This window comes from Mercenaria mercenaria, chromosome 14 (genome assembly GCF_021730395.1).
Source record: "Mercenaria mercenaria strain notata chromosome 14, MADL_Memer_1, whole genome shotgun sequence".
Classification (NCBI taxonomy): Eukaryota; Metazoa; Mollusca; class Bivalvia; order Venerida; family Veneridae; genus Mercenaria; species Mercenaria mercenaria.
The window spans coordinates 76,089,366-76,108,898 of record NC_069374.1 but is presented as its reverse complement, the minus strand read 5'-3'; the positions used below and the strand labels follow the sequence as shown (position 1 = coordinate 76,108,898).

General features: G+C 36.2%; 1 protein-coding gene across 1 annotated transcript; it reads left to right on the top strand.

Moving 5' to 3' along the window:
* The first annotated feature begins 1,290 nt into the window (after window positions 1-1,290).
* LOC123527768 (multiple epidermal growth factor-like domains protein 10) lies at window positions 1,291-17,744 on the top strand. The gene is made up of 9 exons (XM_053523957.1): window positions 1,291-1,422; window positions 3,013-3,070; window positions 3,461-5,005; window positions 6,482-6,611; window positions 9,260-9,324; window positions 9,653-9,712; window positions 16,291-16,350; window positions 16,754-16,795; window positions 17,119-17,744. The coding sequence occupies exons 1-9, from the start codon at window positions 1,402-1,404 to the stop codon at window positions 17,121-17,123; spliced, it is 1,986 nt and encodes a 661-aa protein (XP_053379932.1). The 5' UTR covers window positions 1,291-1,401; the 3' UTR covers window positions 17,124-17,744.
* Window positions 17,745-19,533: the final 1,789 nt, after the last annotated feature.

Below are 19,533 nucleotides of genomic sequence, written 5' to 3'. Positions count from 1 at the left end.
ATGTATATCATTATATCTGAAGCAAAGATATAATATAGCACATACTGCCTGCTTGATGATATGTAATAAAAAGATAGCAAAACACTATTTCCTTTTCAATTAACGTACTTGGTGATGTCACAAACATATAAAATAAACTGTATTTGTTTCTTTAACTGCCTGACAACATGCTAATATGAATAAATGTATATCTTTTGCTTCAGCAAATGTTAAACTATCTCTGGGTCGCATTAAAAGCTATAACCGTATGAACTTAATCACCTAACCATCATTAAACGGCATTTGAGTATCTGTATTAATTGTTACTTTGAGTAAACATCTTTCATATTGACCACCGGATCGATATTAATTCCACAATTCCTCAAAACCTACCTACTTGTATAATAATGCATCTAATTAGCATAAAAGTGGTATGATTGTAGGGATAATACACGTTTTTTTTTGTGTATTAACGTCTGCAGAAGCCCGCGGGACTGTTTGTGACCGAGACCGAAGGTCATGACACGATGACTAAATTTATTGTTTTCATATGTGATGACTTAACGATTCCGGAACATTTATATTTACAATTCTGTTGTTCTTGGAAACGGTAAACGTGTTTTAAATATCCATAACCGATGCCCACATATCAACAACACTACAAAAACATAATTTGAAGGTTTTTGAGCATTTTATTTTTATTTCTCGTTATTATAAACATGACATTACCCATAATTTTGCATATTACTTAAAAAATTGATAATCAGGAACACAATGTTAAGAATAATAACTTTACATTCGAATTATTTTGAGTACGAACACATTTAGAGTACGGATGAGTACGAAGGTAGTCACTAGCTTTCAAAGATTATTATATGAATTCTGCGAATAAAATCAGGTAAAAACATACCAGCTGATGCCAACAAAAATAATTAATATAATTCCTAAAGACGAACAATAGCACAAGTTACACATTCACGGTTATTGACAAGAACTTAACCGACGCTTTGTAAAGGGAGGAGTAAACTCTAAGAGAAGCGAATGCGTACGTTGATGGGGGCAGTACGTTTTGGGTTGGAAACTGATACAGCTAAACATACCATCTTTAATGCTACAAGAAGAGGTTATTATGGAAGAAACAAGACGCAGATGCCAAATATCAATCTGTGCAGAAATACATACATAGTCCCTGGCAAAGCTTTTCAAAAATGAAAATCATGTATTAACAGCACGTGAATTGCCTTGTTTGCACACGATTTTTCTCCCGTTAATACATGTAAGAATAACATACCGTGACTGGTTTTATAACTTCCTGCTTAACCAAATCTAATGTATAACGTTAATAAACAAATAGTGGTAAAACTCTTAGGTCTGTTACAGTGACTAAAAGGATTAACCCAAGGCTTGACATTTTCTGACAAGATGCATTGCATTTCAACAGCGGTGAGTGAAGTGCATTTTCTTTAACATTTAAGCATAGAATCTAGAATTTGTGCCTGTATGAATGTAAAATGGGGAAAAACATGTTAAAGGTAGTTCTGCATGTTTGGATCAATTTATTTCTACAATGTAAATTTTGAAACTTTATATTTTCAAAACTTCACAATGTACTTAGCACATTCGGCAAATAAAGAATAGGTCCGTGTGTTTGATTTATTGTTTGACTGATTTGTAGATACTTATAAAACGTCTTGCAGTCGTAAATGTGCATATGACCTTTAATATTCTTAATACGGTAAATTAAAATGTACAGTTCTGTGTGACTGGTTTTTGAGACAGTTTCCCATAATTAAAGAGATCCACATATTTCAAGGCAATCTTCAGAATTATCTAATGTGTAAATTGTTTTCAATATCATTTTTGTCTATACACAGATAGTAACGTTACGTTTTGATGATCGCCATTAATTAATAAAATCATTTTCGTTCCCGTATGCCGAGTCCAGCTTTTATTCTACGTTATCCGGATAAGTGATGTTACACCCTTAATTTCGGTTTATTAAACGAGCAGAACTACCTTAAACATACTAGTGCTGACAGTGTTGCAAAGAAAGTAGTGTACTTCATGAAGAACAAAGTTCAAAAAGTCCACAACAATCTGTGCATGTTTTGCAATGAATATACGCTAAATACTTCTTGTGCAGTAGGAAAGCAGCAGATACAGCATGCTTGCAGTATTTTTAAGTAAATGCAATATTATTTAAGCAGCAACTTGCAGTATAGTTGCAGTATAAGCTGTTAATGCAGCATTACGATACATATGATGCACTCTCAGCGTAGTTGTTTATCTTGTTGGAAAAGTTCTGCAGATATGCAGTATATACGCAGTATGTTTGTAGTTGTAGCTTGAATATATTATCTTCTGCTTCTCAAATAACTCAAAAACACAAAAATGTTTTCTCTAAAATTCTACCAAGTGGACAATGAATTAGTTCGTGTCTTTAAAAGTTATGTTATTGTTGCTTAATATTCAGATTATGTACTTATAATACATTTGCATCTGTGTTAAAGTTATGTCAGAGCTTCACAGCAGGATAAATTTTAGATATATATATTGGGTACTTTTGCGATTTAAGATGCAGTAATATGAAAACATATTGAGGGTGCATAATATTTACTTGTATATTAACTGACTCCCAAACAAAGAGAAAACCAAACAGAAAAATATTATAGAAATAAAAATAATAATTCAAAGAGAGCGTGGTGACAGCTTCATATAATACGTCTTTCGAAAAGTTTAACTTCGCCATTCTATGAAATAGGATGCAAATTACTTTTTAACGATAATGTTTAAGTATACTTTAACTTGACGAAAAACAATCAAGATTCCTGTTAGGTCTATACTGCTTATTATAAATGGTAACAACATCTTCGTGCTCTCCGTCAGTCATTGAATAGTCATTCCATTTTTGGCATAGATAATTAAATAAAATATTAATAAGTAGGTAGAAACGTTTTCAGTGCTCACATATGTACAAATATTAAGTGTACCTGAATAAATAAGTATCATATAGTGAAAACAATTATTTTTCAGATACTGTTGTTATGGGTGTGTGAAAGTATCATTGTCAGCGACTCACAAACAGCAGAAGGTAACTATTTCAGGTACAAGATGGTTGAATTTTAAAGCTTACAGCTGTTCATTAGCTGAATGGATAGCGATCTATTCAGAGTTCATTCGGCATCATCAGTGTCATGAAGTCTTTATAGGTTGGACATTAATTCATTTCTTACAGTATCACGAATAAATAATTTGTGTCCTTTAACTCTTCACTGTCTAAGAGCATGATTGTAATAAATAGGTGAAACAATAAAGTCGCTCTGCGTCTTACTTTGCATCACGCATGTTAACAATTGAGACACACTGATATCGGGATTTGAACTGTAATATGTGTTAATTGGTCATCAAGAGAATGGCTTATTCCCTAGATGTTTATCGTATAAAATGTTATTTCCTGGCAGATATTGATGTTTCATTTCAGAAGGAGTTATTGACTGCACAGTTGGATGTGCATGTTGTAAAAACCAAAGATGTGGTCCAATTGGTTACTTTCCTGAAGGCAATTGTTATGATGGCTGCATCGATGGATACAGAAGTGCTCGGTGCTACCAAAAATGTACTTACAATTGTACAAAATGTGCGGCTGATATAAACACGTGCACTGAATGTTTTAATGGCTACTTCCCTGGCCCTAGTAGTGACTGTACAGCAAAATGTTTACCAGGTTGTGAAACATGCACGTCAAACACTGCATGTACAAAATGTAAAGACGAATATTATAACGCCAATGGTTTCACTGACTGTAGGTATCGTTATTGTCCCAAGAATTGCGTATGCCAACAAAGTCTGTGTATATCGTGTAAGACCGGTTATTATGATATAAGTGCGTCATGTAGTGGTATATGCCGAGGTAATTGTGTGACTTGTTCATCACGGGACACTTGTGACGTGTGTAAAGATGGTTATTTCAACGGGCATCAGTTTGACATCATTAACCGTCCTCTTTTGACAAATTGCACACTTGAATGTCGTGATAACTGCGAGCGATGCTCGTCGTATAATACATGCTTGCAATGCAAAACTGGGCGATACGGACCGACCTGTCAAGAAGAATGTTCCATTGGGTGTGAAAAAAATGAATGTCTGATAGACACCGGAAATTGTAATTGTTCTCCTAATTTTTCGGGAGATAAATGTGATCAATGTCAGATAGGAAAACATGGAAACCTTTGCGAAAAGCAATGTTCTTTAGGATGCAAAGCTAACGTATGTCACAAAGAGTCGGGAGAATGTTTGGATGGATGTATCGTAGACACTATCATTGGTAAGACGTGTAATGAGTGTTCAACGGGTATGTATGGTGCATTTTGTAACAAAACCTGTCCTTCAGGTTGTAAAGATGGTAAATGTGAAAGGGATACAGGTGAATGTTCGTTAGGATGCATACACAATTTCAATGGGATAAGATGTGAACATTGCATTGATGGTAAATATGGAGAATCATGTGGCCTTGATTGCCCAGATAATTGTGCTACCAATATCTGTGTTAGAGACTCGGGTGATTGCTTGCAATGTATGAGAAACTATTCTGGTCATAAATGTGAAGACTGTGAACAAGGTCTTTATGGGTCAACATGTTCTGATACATGCCCGTCTCAATGCCTAAATGATACTTGCAGTAGAACTGTAGGTACATGTACTCACGGTTGTATTGAAAATTACTCTGGTGATAGATGTTGTGTACAGAACATTAACTGTGTCCATTGTCTATCAAACACCAAGTGTAAAAAATGCATTAGCGGATATTACAATGAGCTATGTGATGAATTATGTCCGCACAACTGTGTTGATTCCTGTGACATTGAAACAGGAAGTTGTCACTCTTGCAAAAATAACTTCTATGGTTTATTTTGCAACTTGTCCTGCAGCAGCATCTGTATTGACAACGTATGTAATCAAGGGAACGGTAAATGCACAAGGGGTTGCAATGGAACAGCTGATGACCCTGTATGTCCTCAACGTTCAGGTAAAATATTTAAATATTACATTAATATGTAAACTGTTTCTGCGTTCGTGAGCGTGTGATCATATATATACATGTATTATAAACAGAATCATGTTGATTATATGATGATCATCTCAATCCTTTAATAAAACTTGCAAAAGATATATAGGCGTGTGCCTTAACGCCTGTATTGGTAATTGCTTTGGTAATCGATGCTGCATATTGAATAATTAACGTATCAATAGGTTGTCAAAATATATATCCAAAATGTACTGTTGTTGAACAATACAAATAATATAGCGAGAAAAAAAAGATTGAAGGAAATGCCTTTTTTGATTTTTGGTTTAAATTCAGTAAAACTACAAGTAAAAAATCTCAACCGGTTTCACCGTTAATATGGACCTTCAGGGGAATGTTTTATATAAAAACCCATTATTTTATCTGGGGACCAAACGCCGCTCTTCATGGAATTACACGCCTCAACACGTGTATCATTGAAGGTTCCGTGTTCACCGCCGTTTGAATACATCTGCGGATGTCTCTAAAATGCTTTTATACTTTTAGCATGTGTAAATGTTAAGTTCTGCTCAACCCGGGGCTAGAGGGCGTGGACGGTAGCATGCATTTCCACTACCGTCCATGAGCAGGCTCAATCAAACCGAGCCTGCAACATTTTCGTTTCTGTCGTGTTGAGCGACCTGTGAAGTTTCCACTTTTCTTTATATTAGAAAATGCAACACTGGATATAACCAGCAGGTATTTGACAAATCATGTCCACAACACTTTATTGATTCATATGATTTTGAAATGGGAGCTTGTGTCTACTTCAAAAATAACTTAAATGGTTTATCTGTAACTCGTCATGTTCAATGTCTTGCAACCGCCTCGATAGCTTAGTGGAAGAGCGTCCGCTTCGAGTGCAGGAGATCGTGGTTTCCATCATTGGCTGCGTCGTACCAAAGACATAAAAAACTGTTACCAGTAACTCCCTTGTTTGGCGCTCAGCATTGGAAGTGAAACTTGCCTCTCTTCTCTCATACCCTCATGGCGATAGATTCTGTCAAGAATGAGGTGTCGAGATTTATTAATGTTAATTAAATTGTAGAACATGCTGCACTTCAACCGACTTAAAAAAAGTATAAACAGTCTTGCAAAAATATTACTTGACGTCAGCTTTAGTAGATTTGAGTCATTTGATAGAAAGTGCTCATATATGGGTGTTAATGGTTACTTGGGTCCTAACTGTAATGGCACAAACAGGAGCTTCAGTACTGGTAATGTTTTTCATCACGATATCAGCAAATGCGCGAAAGTTAGCAAAAGAACGAAGAACGACTGGCGGCCCTTAGTGCATTTTATACTCGGGTAAAACTATACACAGATGTTTAGAAGTCATGCGAAGTAATATTTTCATGTAATCTATCAGGATAAATGGTTCTCAAAGGAAAACAGACCAGAGACGAAAACAATAAAAACAACAATCTTTATTTACTTCAGATTCGCCAGAGGAGACAGAATCTGTTATTATAATAGCTGCAGTACTAGGATCTATTCTAGCAGTTTCAGTTGTTGTCAACATTGCATTTGTTGGCCGTGTACTCATAAAAAAGATACATACATCTCGCAGGTAACGGATTTAGTTATAACTCACAGTTTATTTACAATGTAGCTACAGTAGTGTATTAAATCTACAGGATACGAGGGTTGTTCTAAAATAACATAGAATTTGTCTCTAGTGTTTATAAATGAAACAAAACAAGAAAGGAGCAGACGCTTACTCGGCACACCGTGATCACAGTTTGCATGCCTTCATCGAGAGGATTTCATTAAGTTTATTTAAGTTTATAAGTGTATCTTTTATTAATTTTGAGTGCAATACCTAACTCTAACCTAATGTGTTGTTTGGTTAGAAAATTTTTTTAAAAAATGAACAATTATGCTAAGCATCCCAGGGTGAGCGTCATGTGCACTTGGCCTTTAATCCAAGGCGTCATACATTGACGTTAACGTCAAATTACTTTTTCTCTTAACTATCACTATCTATAAGCAGTGCTGGGTCGAATAGTGTGTACCAGGTATATTTTGCATATATAAGCGATCAAATTCAAATCTTGACAGATGAAAAAGCGACAGAGCCGAATATGTGTAGCTATTGTATTTAAAACGTTTCATACTTTCGCCTTTCAGCAAACACGTTACAAAAATGTATGACCTAATTACAGAAAGATTGCAATTTACAACTGCTTTTTGCACGATATCCGGCTTTTGACGTTTACGTCAGTTTTGAGCAACCCTTCTAGCATTTGTGTTTCAGTTAGATATGTAATTTCTAAACAAACGTTAACATGCGCAGTGGCTGTGAGATAAAGATAAAACACTGAAATGCTGTGCAAACGCACAATCTAACATAATCCTAAATAGCTCCATTGTATGGCAAATGTATTCACTTAATTTTGTATGATAATAATAGCAAGATAAAAAATGGCTTGTGTTTATTCATTAGAAAACATCCATGGCGACAAGGAGTCACTAAATAAAAACAAAGAAAAATATCAAACAGGGAATGCCACGCACCAAAAGCGCAGCCTCCTCAAAACGAACCCCCAGCACGCAAACGCGTGCACCACACACACACACACACTCAAAAGCTTACACATCAGGACAAAACGAACAACACACACACACACACACACTCAAAGCCAACACATAAGGACAAGACGAACAATAAGCATACACACACGCGCGCACACAAAGTCAACATACAAGGACAAAACGAACAAACAAAGGAACACAGTGGGGCACCGCCTTGGAACGGTCAGTGGCAAAAACACCACTGGGGAGCTTAAACCGGTTTATGGTGCGCACCCAACCTCACTCTTACCCCCACCATGTTCCAAAGACATGGGACAGTGTAAATAAAAGTAATCCCCTCCAGGTGAATCTCTAACACACGTAATGGAAACAAAAAGGCATGGCATGTAAAACACAAAAATGCTCGTGTATAAATATATAAAAAGCAAACCTTAAGAACCAAAAACGTATGTACTCAATGCCTTTTCAGAAGACAGAGCAACAAGAGAAACACCCTTAAGGGCCCGACGAAACAGGCCAGAAGACAAATATCAAAACAGTTCAGTCCTGGTAGGATTTAAAAACTGCTAAACCAACATTTCATTATTTTGTTAAGATATTCGCAATCTTCTGCTACACGGAGCAGATCATCAGAACACAATAGTCAAAGTAACTTCGTTCGTACTTGTTGATGCCTACCCAACAGTTTGATGTAGCCTAAATCCATTTCATTTCAGCTCTGAAGAATATGTGTCACTCCTTAAGCCTGTTCTGTTATCCATTTTGATATTATCGGCTAGAAGTACTGGATCTTAATACATTTTACTTCAGTCTATCATAAAAAGACCTAATATATACCTGATATTTATATTCCTAAAATTTATCCTACTGACTATAAAGTGAACATGATACATAGAGCAGAGAAAATGAAACATTAAGGGAATCCTAGATGTACATGATGTATGATTGTGCAAAATGTATACGCATTTTGAATGAAGCACTTTGAAATTCCTAATGTTGTTTTCACAAATGTAATACAATAGTAAATGTAAATAAATTATCTAAGAGATATCTCCTTCTTTTTTCTTTTTTTTTTCTTCTTCTTCTTGGCTTCCGTCCGTCTAGGAAGATGATGGGTTGCGCACGTCTATATGGAATGAACAACTTTGATGACTTCGATGACTGTGAAGGCCGATTCTTGACTTGTCCTCTTTTAAGCAGTCGGTGCAAATGATTACAGTGTATGTGCTCTGTAAAGAAGTCTTTCCCTTTGCCCTCTTTGCCTCACAGATCTTCAGCGATCCCCATACATTCTTTGACGGCATGTAGCATGATATTAAAGGCTTTAAAAATGTTTTTATGGAATTTAACGGCCGTACTTGAAGGAATTTATATCATCATATACTCCGGCAAGTCAATGCTGATCAAGCAATACCACAATTTAAATGACAGTTTATATTCAAAGAATGTGTTCGTTCGGTTCACAGTGTTATAAATGTTAGAGTCACAGAAAAAGTTATTATACCACTGCCGTGCATTTCCCGTTAGTAATATACATAGATATGATAGATTGCTCAATGGTACATTCTGATTATCCACAGACATTCTATCGAATAGTTTGCGTTCTTAGTTCTGACAACGCATATTCTTTTTAAAACTTAAAAAATTACAATGTCTAAATTTGTAGTCTATATTGCGTTGCAGAAAACCCGTGGTACAAAAGGCGGAAGAGGCATTTTATGAAAATACTGGGATTGCTGGTAATTATGGTAATTAACATCTTTTATTTCTACATTAACGGTATTTCTGTGAAGAATGTATAGGACTATGAACGCCATGTAATTATGTATGTGTATGTATAATCAAGCTGGCTGTTTAAAATTTCAGTGTAAGATAATGTATTGCATTAATGTCTTAGGAATCGCATACTTCATAAAGCCAAATAGTACTATATAGATTCGTACATAATGTCAAAACTCTTAATTGACAATTGTTTTGTCAAACCTTACATTACTTAGAAAGATATACTGCTAAATAATTACTTTAAAATTTGAATTAATTACAATATCTTAAAATGTGAGTAATGACTTTTTCCAGCGATAGAAATGGCAGGTAATAATGAGACAAATGGAAACGACGGCACGGTCACTGAACAAGGTATTTTAGTATTCATTTTCTGTTACCAAGGCTGCTATTCATATTGCTTCGTTGCATTATATGCTTCCAGATGTTCTTTTTACAATTTTACAAACTATATGTTATATTTAGCGCGCATCTATTTAACGTTATTGGCGTTTATCGTTTGGCGCCTTTTACCGCGACGTCACTTCTTGACGTACTTCCTGTATACTTGTTTGTATTTGAATTGAGTTGATGTAATACAGTCATCGAAACCGAACCTGCTTTTAGTATTGATGTCAATCCCGACATTTTGGTCCCGCGAACCGGATACACAGCCTACAAAGAGAAACTTTTAACAGTTCAAGAGTAGATTTACCGCTACAGCCGCAAAGATGAATTTGACGAAATTACGAGCTCTTATTAAGGGAAATAAAGCCGCAGTTACAAAGCTAACGTCAAAGTTCAATGCAGACGATTCGGAGATCAATGCAGAAGAAATAGAGAATATTCTCCATTCTTTAGAAGAGAAGCAGACGACAATTGAAAGTCTACACTCACAGGTTCTTGAAATTCTACCACCGGAAAATGAAGAGGAAATAGAAGAGGAGGTGATCGCACAGCACGACTACAGCTATTCTCTACAGTGCACATTAAACAAAATCAAGAAAACGTTAAAGGTAAGAAATTCAAATCTTAACGCCGCCGCAGATGTATTTAGTAATAGTTCCACAGAAACGCAATACAGTACCGGAAGTGAAAACATAAATCAATCCAACAGGGACGCAATTGATTCAGGCAGTACAACACGAGAGCAATCAAGGTTGATTAACAGTTATGATAATGTTCAATGTGTAAATTCTGGAAACAGCTATCATAGATTGCCGAAATTAGACCTTCCCATATTCACCGGAAATTGCAAACTCGTCACTTACGGACGTACAGAAATTTAATTATTTGAAATCGCTCCTTAGGGGAGAGGCTCTTCAAACAATCGCAGGCTTCGCGCTTACAAATGTAAATTACCAGAAAGCAGTCGAGATTTTACACGAACGTTATGGACAGAGGGAGAAGATAATTCAGACATACATGACAGCATTACTAGATTTACCGGCGCCAGTAAACAATTTTGCAAGCCTTCGCCATTTCTACGACGAAATAGAGACACATATCAGAGGTTTAGATTCCTTAGGACAAAGTGAAAATACATACGGTTCATTGCTAGTTTCCGTCATACTGCAGAAACTTCCGGCGGAAATGCAAAAGAACATGACCCGTGAACATGGTTCAACAAATTGGAACTTAAATGACATTAGACGAATGTTTCTGAAGGAGTTAACCATTATGGAAGCCGGTAATGAACCTCAGCCTTCGGCCTATCCAGCTACAGCAGCGTTTGTGACCAATAGTAACAAATATAAATCAGGTAAATCGGGCAAAAGGCATGAAAATCCACATAGATCTAGTTTTCAGTCAAAAAATGCAAAAGGGTGCGTTTTCTGCAAAAGACCTCATTACAGCGCAGATTGTAATACTGTGAAAGATTATGAATCAAGAATTGATATAGTTAAACATGACAGACTGTGTTTTAACTGCCTTGGAAACCACAGGGTCTCAAATTGCAACTCTAAGTCTAACTGTAAGAACTGTGCTCGAAGACATCATACCAGCCTATGTAAGGACAAGCTTAAAGGTCAGCCACTGCCAGAGGAAAAGTCAAGACAAGAAGAAAACATAAACACTGAAAAGAAAGATACAGCAATGCTGCATTCCTCACATATACATACAGATGGACCTGTACTTCTGAAAACCGCCGTTGCCGAAGTACAGGCAGACTCTACATATTGTGAAGCCAATATACTTTTCGATGAAGGAGCTCAGAGATCTTTTATCACAGATAAGCTTTCAAAGAAATTAAACCTTAAGGTAACTGGAAGAGAAACACATTACCTGTCAGGATTTGGAGAAAAGAACAGACAAGTCAGACATCTAGAAACTGCCATGATAACACTACGGACTGAAAATGAAGACATTGAAATCAAAGTACTGATAGTACAAGAAATAGCAGTCCCGTTGAAGACATATCAAGGTGCCGTTAACAAGCTTCCTTACTTACAAGATCTCAAATTAGCTCACCCGTTGAACAAAGATGACATATTTGAGATAACCTTATTGATTGGAGCAGATTATTATTGGCGCATAGTACAAGATAAAGTTGTGAGAGGAAATGGTCCTACTGCCGTAAAATCAAAACTTGGATATCTGTTGTCTGGGCCATTGAATACATTTGAAGATAACCCGCATCACACATCCACGATGAATTTATGGACATCACACGTCAGCGAAGAAATAGATCTAGAGAAATTTTGGAAGATAGAATCGCTCGGAATAGAAACAGAAGAATGTAATCAGTCCTATGATGATTATATGACAAACTACAAGAAATCCAGCGTTACATACAGTGAAGAAGATAGAAAATACTACGTAAAATTACCCTGGAAAAAAAATCACAAGCCATTACCGATGAATGAAATCATATCCAGACGACGAACACGAAATGTCATTAACAGACTACAGAGAGAACCAAGTCTTCTAAAGAAATACGGAGAAATCATAGCAGAACAAGAACGACTCGGATTTATTGAAAAAGTACCAGACGATGTCACCTCGCCCAAAAAGCTACATTATATTCCCCACCTCCCGATTAAGAAAGATTCAGCGACAACTCCTATAAGGATTGTATATGACTGTAGCTGCAGAAGTTCACAAGAATCAGCAAGCTTGAATGATTGTCTCCAAAGTACTCCGCCTATACTGAACGACCTTTCGTCTATTCTGATGCGTTTTAGGATTCACCAGTATGCTGTCACGACTGACATAGAAAAAGCGTTTCTGAACGTTGGACTCAGCGAAGATGATCGTGACGTCACAAGATTCTTTTGGTTGATCCCGACGACCCGAGCAGTGACTTACAGATCTACCGTTTCAAATCCGTGCTGTTTGGTGCCACGTGTTCACCCTTTATTCTGAGCGCCGTAATACAGAAACATCTGTCATCAAATCAGTGTGCCATTAGAGAGCAACTTTCAAGGGATCTTTATGTTGACAACATACTTTCAAGCTTACCTGATCACGACACTCTAATGGAATTTTACCATTCAAGCAGAGATATTTTCAAGAGAGCGGGATTCAATCTGAGGTCTTGGGCTTCAAATTACGAGAATCTACGTGAAACAGCGAGATCAGAGAATGTTGCAGACGACTGCAGAGCTAGTAATATCCTTGGAATGGTATGGAACCCTGAAAGCGACATCATCACATTTGCGAAAAGTAAAAGTTGTACAAGCAGTCTGGTCCCTATGACGAAACGAGAGTTACTTAAGGAAACTTCATCCATATACGATCCATTAGGAATACTGAGTCCACTAACAGTCAGAAGTAAAATATTGATGCAGTCACTATGGCAACAGAAGCTGGAATGGGATGAACCATTACCTGCCGAAATAGTCCTCAAATGGCTTAGCGTGAAAGCAAATATTGATGAGGGAATCAAAACGGAGCTTCCTAGATGTTATTTCTCGAAAGAATTCAAAGATTTACCCACACTGCACGTATTTACAGATTCCAGTATGAAAGCATACGGCGCATGCGCATATATAATTTCCGGAAACGAGAGCTCATTAGTGATGGCAAAAAACAGAGTTGCTCCGATAAAGACTTTAACTATACCAAAACTAGAATTAATGGCTGCTGTTGTTGGCGCAAAATTGGCAGATCATATCCAGAAAAGTGTTCACTGCACAAAGATACTATTTTGGAGTGACAGCCAAGTAGTACTTAAATGGCTTACATCATCAAAACGACAGAACATATTCGTAAATAACAGGATAAAGAAAATCAAAGAACTGTCTGGTGATAGTGAGTGGAGATACTGCCCTACTTATTCTAATCCATCAGATTTGCTATCAAGAGGCATTACCTTCGACAAATTCCAAAATAACCAGCTATGGTTTCACGGACCTGCATGGTTGATCAAAGGCGATTACCCCAAAACACTACTGTTACCATCATTGATAGAAGAAAACGATACGTCCCCGAATACCAGAGATACGTCACAGAATACCAGAGATACGTCCCATAATACCAGAGATACGTCCCAGAATGCAAGTGATACGTCACAGTATACCAGAGATACGTCCCAGAATACCAGAAATACGTCACAGAATACAAGTGATACGTCTTACAGTGCAAAAAACAATTCCCTGAGTATGAGAGACGTGTACCAGTCTACACAAGATAAGTTACAGTCTTCGCAGTTTAGTTCAAAGACAACTACTCGAGAGACGTTGCCATCTACAACACAGTTAACCGTCACAGACGTCGACAAACTATCAACCATCTCAAATGTGACAGAAATAGAGAATTTCAGTTCTTACCATAGACTCCTTAACGTCACAGCATATGTACTACGGTTCATATATAACTGTAGAAATACAAAGAAAATACAAGGCCCGCTTACTGCAGAGGAAATAAACAGCGCATTATGTACGTGGATTAAAGATGTGCAACATACTTGTAAGTTACCCTGAAATTTTCACAAGAGAAAAGAAGATATTAAACACAAAGTCCAATCTGGTTCGACAACTTGACCTCTACCTGGATGATCAGAATATGGTTCGCTGTGGTGGTCGTATGTCAATTGCTTATGTACATGAGAATAGAAAATTTCCATTTTTGCTACCTACAAAGCACGCACTAACAGACCTCATCATTACTTCAACACACAAAAGACAACTGCATTGCGGTACAGAAAGTTTAGTTACTTACCTGAGACAGAAGTTCTGGATTCCGAGAATACGACAAAGAGTAAAATTCATTATACACAGGTGTATAACATGTCGAAAGATTACAGGGAAAGCGTACAGAGTACCAGACCCACCACCACTACCGAAATACAAAGTACAGGACGGACCACCATTTAGCATTACAGGAGTAGACTTTACTGGAGCCATGAACATCAAAAATAAAGACGGATCAATGGGAAAAGCATACATTTGTTTATTCACTTGTGCGAAGACGCGAGCAGTGCATCTTGAAATTGTTCCCGATATGACCATAGAATCCTTCATGTTAGCTTTCCGTCGTTTTACCAGCCGAAAATCAACACCAACAGTTATGATGTCAGACAACGCTCTAACGTATAATGCTGAGCACTGCGAAGATCTTGAAGGACCCATCTGCACTGTCAGAGCATGGAATTACTTGGAAATTTATACCTCAACATGCGCCTTCGTACGGAGGCTGGTGGGAGAGGCTGATCGGTTTGACAAAAACCTGCATTAAGAAAGTACTAGGGAAAGCGCTTATCAGTCTCGAGGTTCTCCAGACGCTTGTAACAGAAGTTGAATGCATCATCAACGACCGGCCGCTAACATATGTGTCGTCTGATCACTTAGATGAAGATCCACTCACACCATCCCACCTTCTATACGGACGCCGGATTTCTTCGCCTGTATTTCCAGACGACAGGTGCGCTCTCACACCAACGTCAATCTCGCGAGATTCCGTGAAGAAGTTAGCAAACTTTACAGCTAATACGATACATCATTTTTGGATCAGATGGAAAAACGAATATCTCGCATCACTGCGAGAATACCACAAAGTACACAAGCGAATATCAGATACTCCTAGGGTCGGCGATGTCGTACTCGTACATGACGATAATATCCATAGGACGAGATGGCCACTTGCAGTTATCGATGAGCTGATCACTGGTCAAGACGGTTTCGTGCGAGCAGCCCGAGTCAGAACCAACAGAGGTGTTACCATACGTCCGGTCAAAAAACTTTATCCATTAGAGACCAGCGAATGAACTTTGAAAATACTGACGTCATATTTGTATTTTCATAATGACTTGAAAAAGCACATACGACTTAAAAGAGTGATTATTTAAAATTAATGTTGTGATAAAATTCAGAGACAGTGATAGTTTGAGTATATTCAGTGCAAGCATATAACTTTCGTGGCCCGGAGTGTTATATTTAGCGCGCATCTATTTAACGTTATTGGCGTTTATCGTTTGGCGCCTTTTACCGCGACGTCACTTCTTGACGTACTTCCTGTATACTTGTTTGTATTTGAATTGAGTTGATGTAATACAGTCATCGAAACCGAACCTGCTTTTAGTATTGATGTCAATCCCGACACTATAACAATATAAGACAGCTAGTACCGTTAAACAACCAATTCTTACAGTTTATAAACATGTATGTAAGTATGTTTCTGGGGATCCCTTTTTAAGAGAAACATGCCAAATAACCTGAATTATAATGTTTAATTAATCTCTTGTTTAAAGAGCATACAAATGAAGCCTGTGCAATTTAAAACGTTTTAAATCAATGGTTTTGATGATACGTCACCGAATTCACACATCAGTTGTATAGTGTCCTAGACAATACATTAAACGGTCTAAACCTAGATTGACAAGTTAATAAGTTTAATTACTAATTCTTGTTTAAATACTTCTTATAAGCAATTCACTTGTATTTTACTAAATGTATACGCATATCCATGAATGATAATTCAGAAAAGTAACAAAACATTTAATCTTATTTCAGCTTCTCTAAGTGTGTGCATTTCAAAGAAAAGTGAATATGAGGATATTCGCAATGTGCAAGGTAATACATGTTAGTTGTAGTCTAAAATGACAGGTAACCTATTTCTACATAACAGTCTTACAATAAGAAGGTCTTGAAAGATTAATGTTCAAGGGAATTTGTCGTTTTGTGCAGCATACTACAAGCTGTTGTTTCGTGTAGAAACTTAGACAATTTTCATTTCTTTTTGCATGCGCTTATATAATTGGTGTTTAGTACGGGTGTATTTACCTCTTATTAAATTATGTTGCTTTGCATGTTTCAGAAAAGAAAGAAAAACTCTAAATTTTCTATAACAAAACTACCAATATCATGACTGACGTAGAATAAAATGCTCTTTCTTACTTAAATTAATATCTGTACGTGCTAGGGAATAGAAGGTAGATATCAACAGTACAATCAGAGACTGTTCTTGTTATTTTAGATTCCGAGCATGAGTATGGACATATTGCACCTGCTGCTACAAGTGAGTGGTGATTTGTTCAAACACAAACGCTTAGAATTATTAAAACTTATACAGGAATATATTCTATTGTTCTTAGTTGGTGACTTAATAAAGTCGCTTTCTATTCAAATACAAGATAGATATAGAAGTTATTCAAATCATAAAGACACAACTACAACTGTGAGTTTACCCGTGCCCCTACTTAAACTCGTAGGGTAATACTTCTTGTTGTTATAAATTGTTATATTTATTTTAGAACGTCCTTTTGTGTCATTATTGAATTTGTAAATGTCATTTTTTAAACTTTAACTAACTTACACAACAAAAATATTACATTTCCACAGATTAATCCAGTACGTTTGTACGACTCTACTGAGGAGCAGAAATTGTGATTCCAGATGATCTGTGAACAAGAAAACACACATCTACTATGAACTCTACTGAGTAGCAAGCAGCTTTTGTTCAGTTAACACTCATCCAATATGTTTTCTATTGATCATTGCAAACAGCTGGTTTTTTTAGTTAAAACTGATCACTATGTACTCTGCAGAGGACCAAGCAGCTGTTTTTTTTTTCAGTTAACACTGATACACTATGTATCATACTGAGAAGAAGGCAGCTGTTGTTCAGTTGATACTGATCCTATATGTATACTCTACTGAGTTGCAAGCAGCTGGTTTACTGAGGATCAGGAAGATGTGATAAATTACGTGCTTTATATGCGAACACTCGTCCAATTGGTGATCTAAAGTGTACCAAATATTTGATATATTTATTCAGTATTTGCGATTCTTTCATATCAGAACACTAACACAATAATAATGCACATTTACATTTTGAGATGATATAACAGAAACGTTTGTAAATATGATAAAATGCAAAATGCATAGTCAGCCTTATGCCTAACTAGTTCTGTTACTTTGCAATTTTTCACCTTAAACTCAAATAAGATTTCATGGAAAAAAATTAAAGCACATGTACATATGTAAATAAATTGTAACTTCAATATTTGTCTTTAGTTTCATCTAATATGGATATGATCACGTCTACACAATTAAAATGGTCATTAAATACCGTATCTCATTACTTTATTATGTTTTCGTGGTTTATAACTACTGCATGGCCAACGTTGTGTTTAGTTCATGGACTACTGAGTAATGTCTTTTAGGGTTACTTTTATAAAGTAAGTAAAGGTGCATTCATTTCCACCATTTGTAGAATGTAACAATTCGATATGCTACATATCATTTTAGATTAAGGATTCCGAAGTAGAATACCATAAAAAATAAAATGTGCGCATGTCTAACCGGAAGCTAATGTGAGAATATACGACACCATTTACGACAAACTAAATATGTTTGTGTATTCATTCTTCTGAACAATTACACATACCTGTCTCCGAGCTGATGCTTAATATTTATCGATGCTGCATTAACGAATAACTTATCACAGAATCGCTTCAAAACATTGCCAGTAACAGCGCAAAAGAAATAGCTTTCATCTTGAAAGTATGTGATTTTATCCTAACTTTAAAGAGCCATAATTTGCCGAAATAGTATTGTCAAGTGTTCTTTTTGTTGCTTTTATATACATATTTTAATACCATGCGAAAGGTTATGAAATAGATTATCATGAATGATTTTATTGGGAAGATTGGCGGGGCAAATAAATACTGTATATATATCTTAACTTTACTACGTTTTTAGTTTTGGAAACATAGTCTTTCTGAGAAATCTTCTTACATAACTAAAATGTCCAAATTACAATAATAGTAACTGAATGAAAATATTAAGAAAGAAGCTTGGATTGAAACGTGTGTGAGACTGACCTGGAAACTACATAAATAGCAACTTTACTACTATCTAAAGCAATACGTTACAGAACAACAACCCAAATTACACCTGACAGAAAATTTCAAGACACAAACGTAGTTGAAAAATACCAGACAATGAAAATTGCACGTGCAGATACTAACATGCATTTCCGTAAGATGTTAAAACAGGAAGATAGATGGACATTGCCCGATATTGCGTTTCAGAAGGCAAAAGAAATGTTAGACACAAACTTTTTACCTACCAAATGCACAGAAACTTATATTTTAACCTAAAGATCTGAATGTTACAGATTCTTTAAATCAATAATCCTATAGCAATCAGATACCGAGTACATCCTCAACATACAGTTATTATCCCTGTGCTTTGCATTCAGTCCAGAGATAATAGCAACAACCCTTACAATGTGGTAATCCCCATGCAATAAAAAAGAAATAACATCAGAGAGGCGTCTTCATGAAAAGGGAATGACATTGTATGTTGTAGATAATGACAGAAAAGATCTTACAGACTGTGTCACTCACTATGACCACCCCCACCCCCCAACAAAATAAAAATAGAAAAGAAGAAACAACTGAGATACGGGTGGTTCCAGATGTACGTCAGATTTGATATGCACTTATCCAGCCAGTACAACACAATTCACGTCTTTCATTATCAGTATTTCCAGAAATACAGAATTTAACAAACGGTAATATATGTTCCTGCTAATTCCGTTATTTCCTTTAGAAACCAATTAGCTTATTATCAAATCCAATCCTAAATATAACATTTCACACATTCTAATTCTTAATCTGAATTTCAAATTTAGAAATGTATAGTTAAAACTAATAAAAAAAACGGAGCTGTTTCAAATATATTCAATCTTTTACTTGTTACATATTGTTCACAGTTCAAAGTTTCCATAACAGATCCAAATTCTAGAGC

What these genes read in the sequence shown, in the direction of transcription:
- LOC123527768 (XM_053523957.1), top strand. Translation starts at nt 1,402, where the DNA reads ATGCATTGCATTTCAACAGCG. An exon ending in CGACTCACAAACAGCAGAAG is followed by an intron (nt 3,071 to 3,460) that starts GTAACTATTTCA and finishes GTTTCATTTCAG; the next exon opens with AAGGAGTTATTGACTGCACA. An exon ending in AAGATACATACATCTCGCAG is followed by an intron (nt 6,612 to 9,259) that starts GTAACGGATTTA and finishes ATTGCGTTGCAG; the next exon opens with AAAACCCGTGGTACAAAAGG.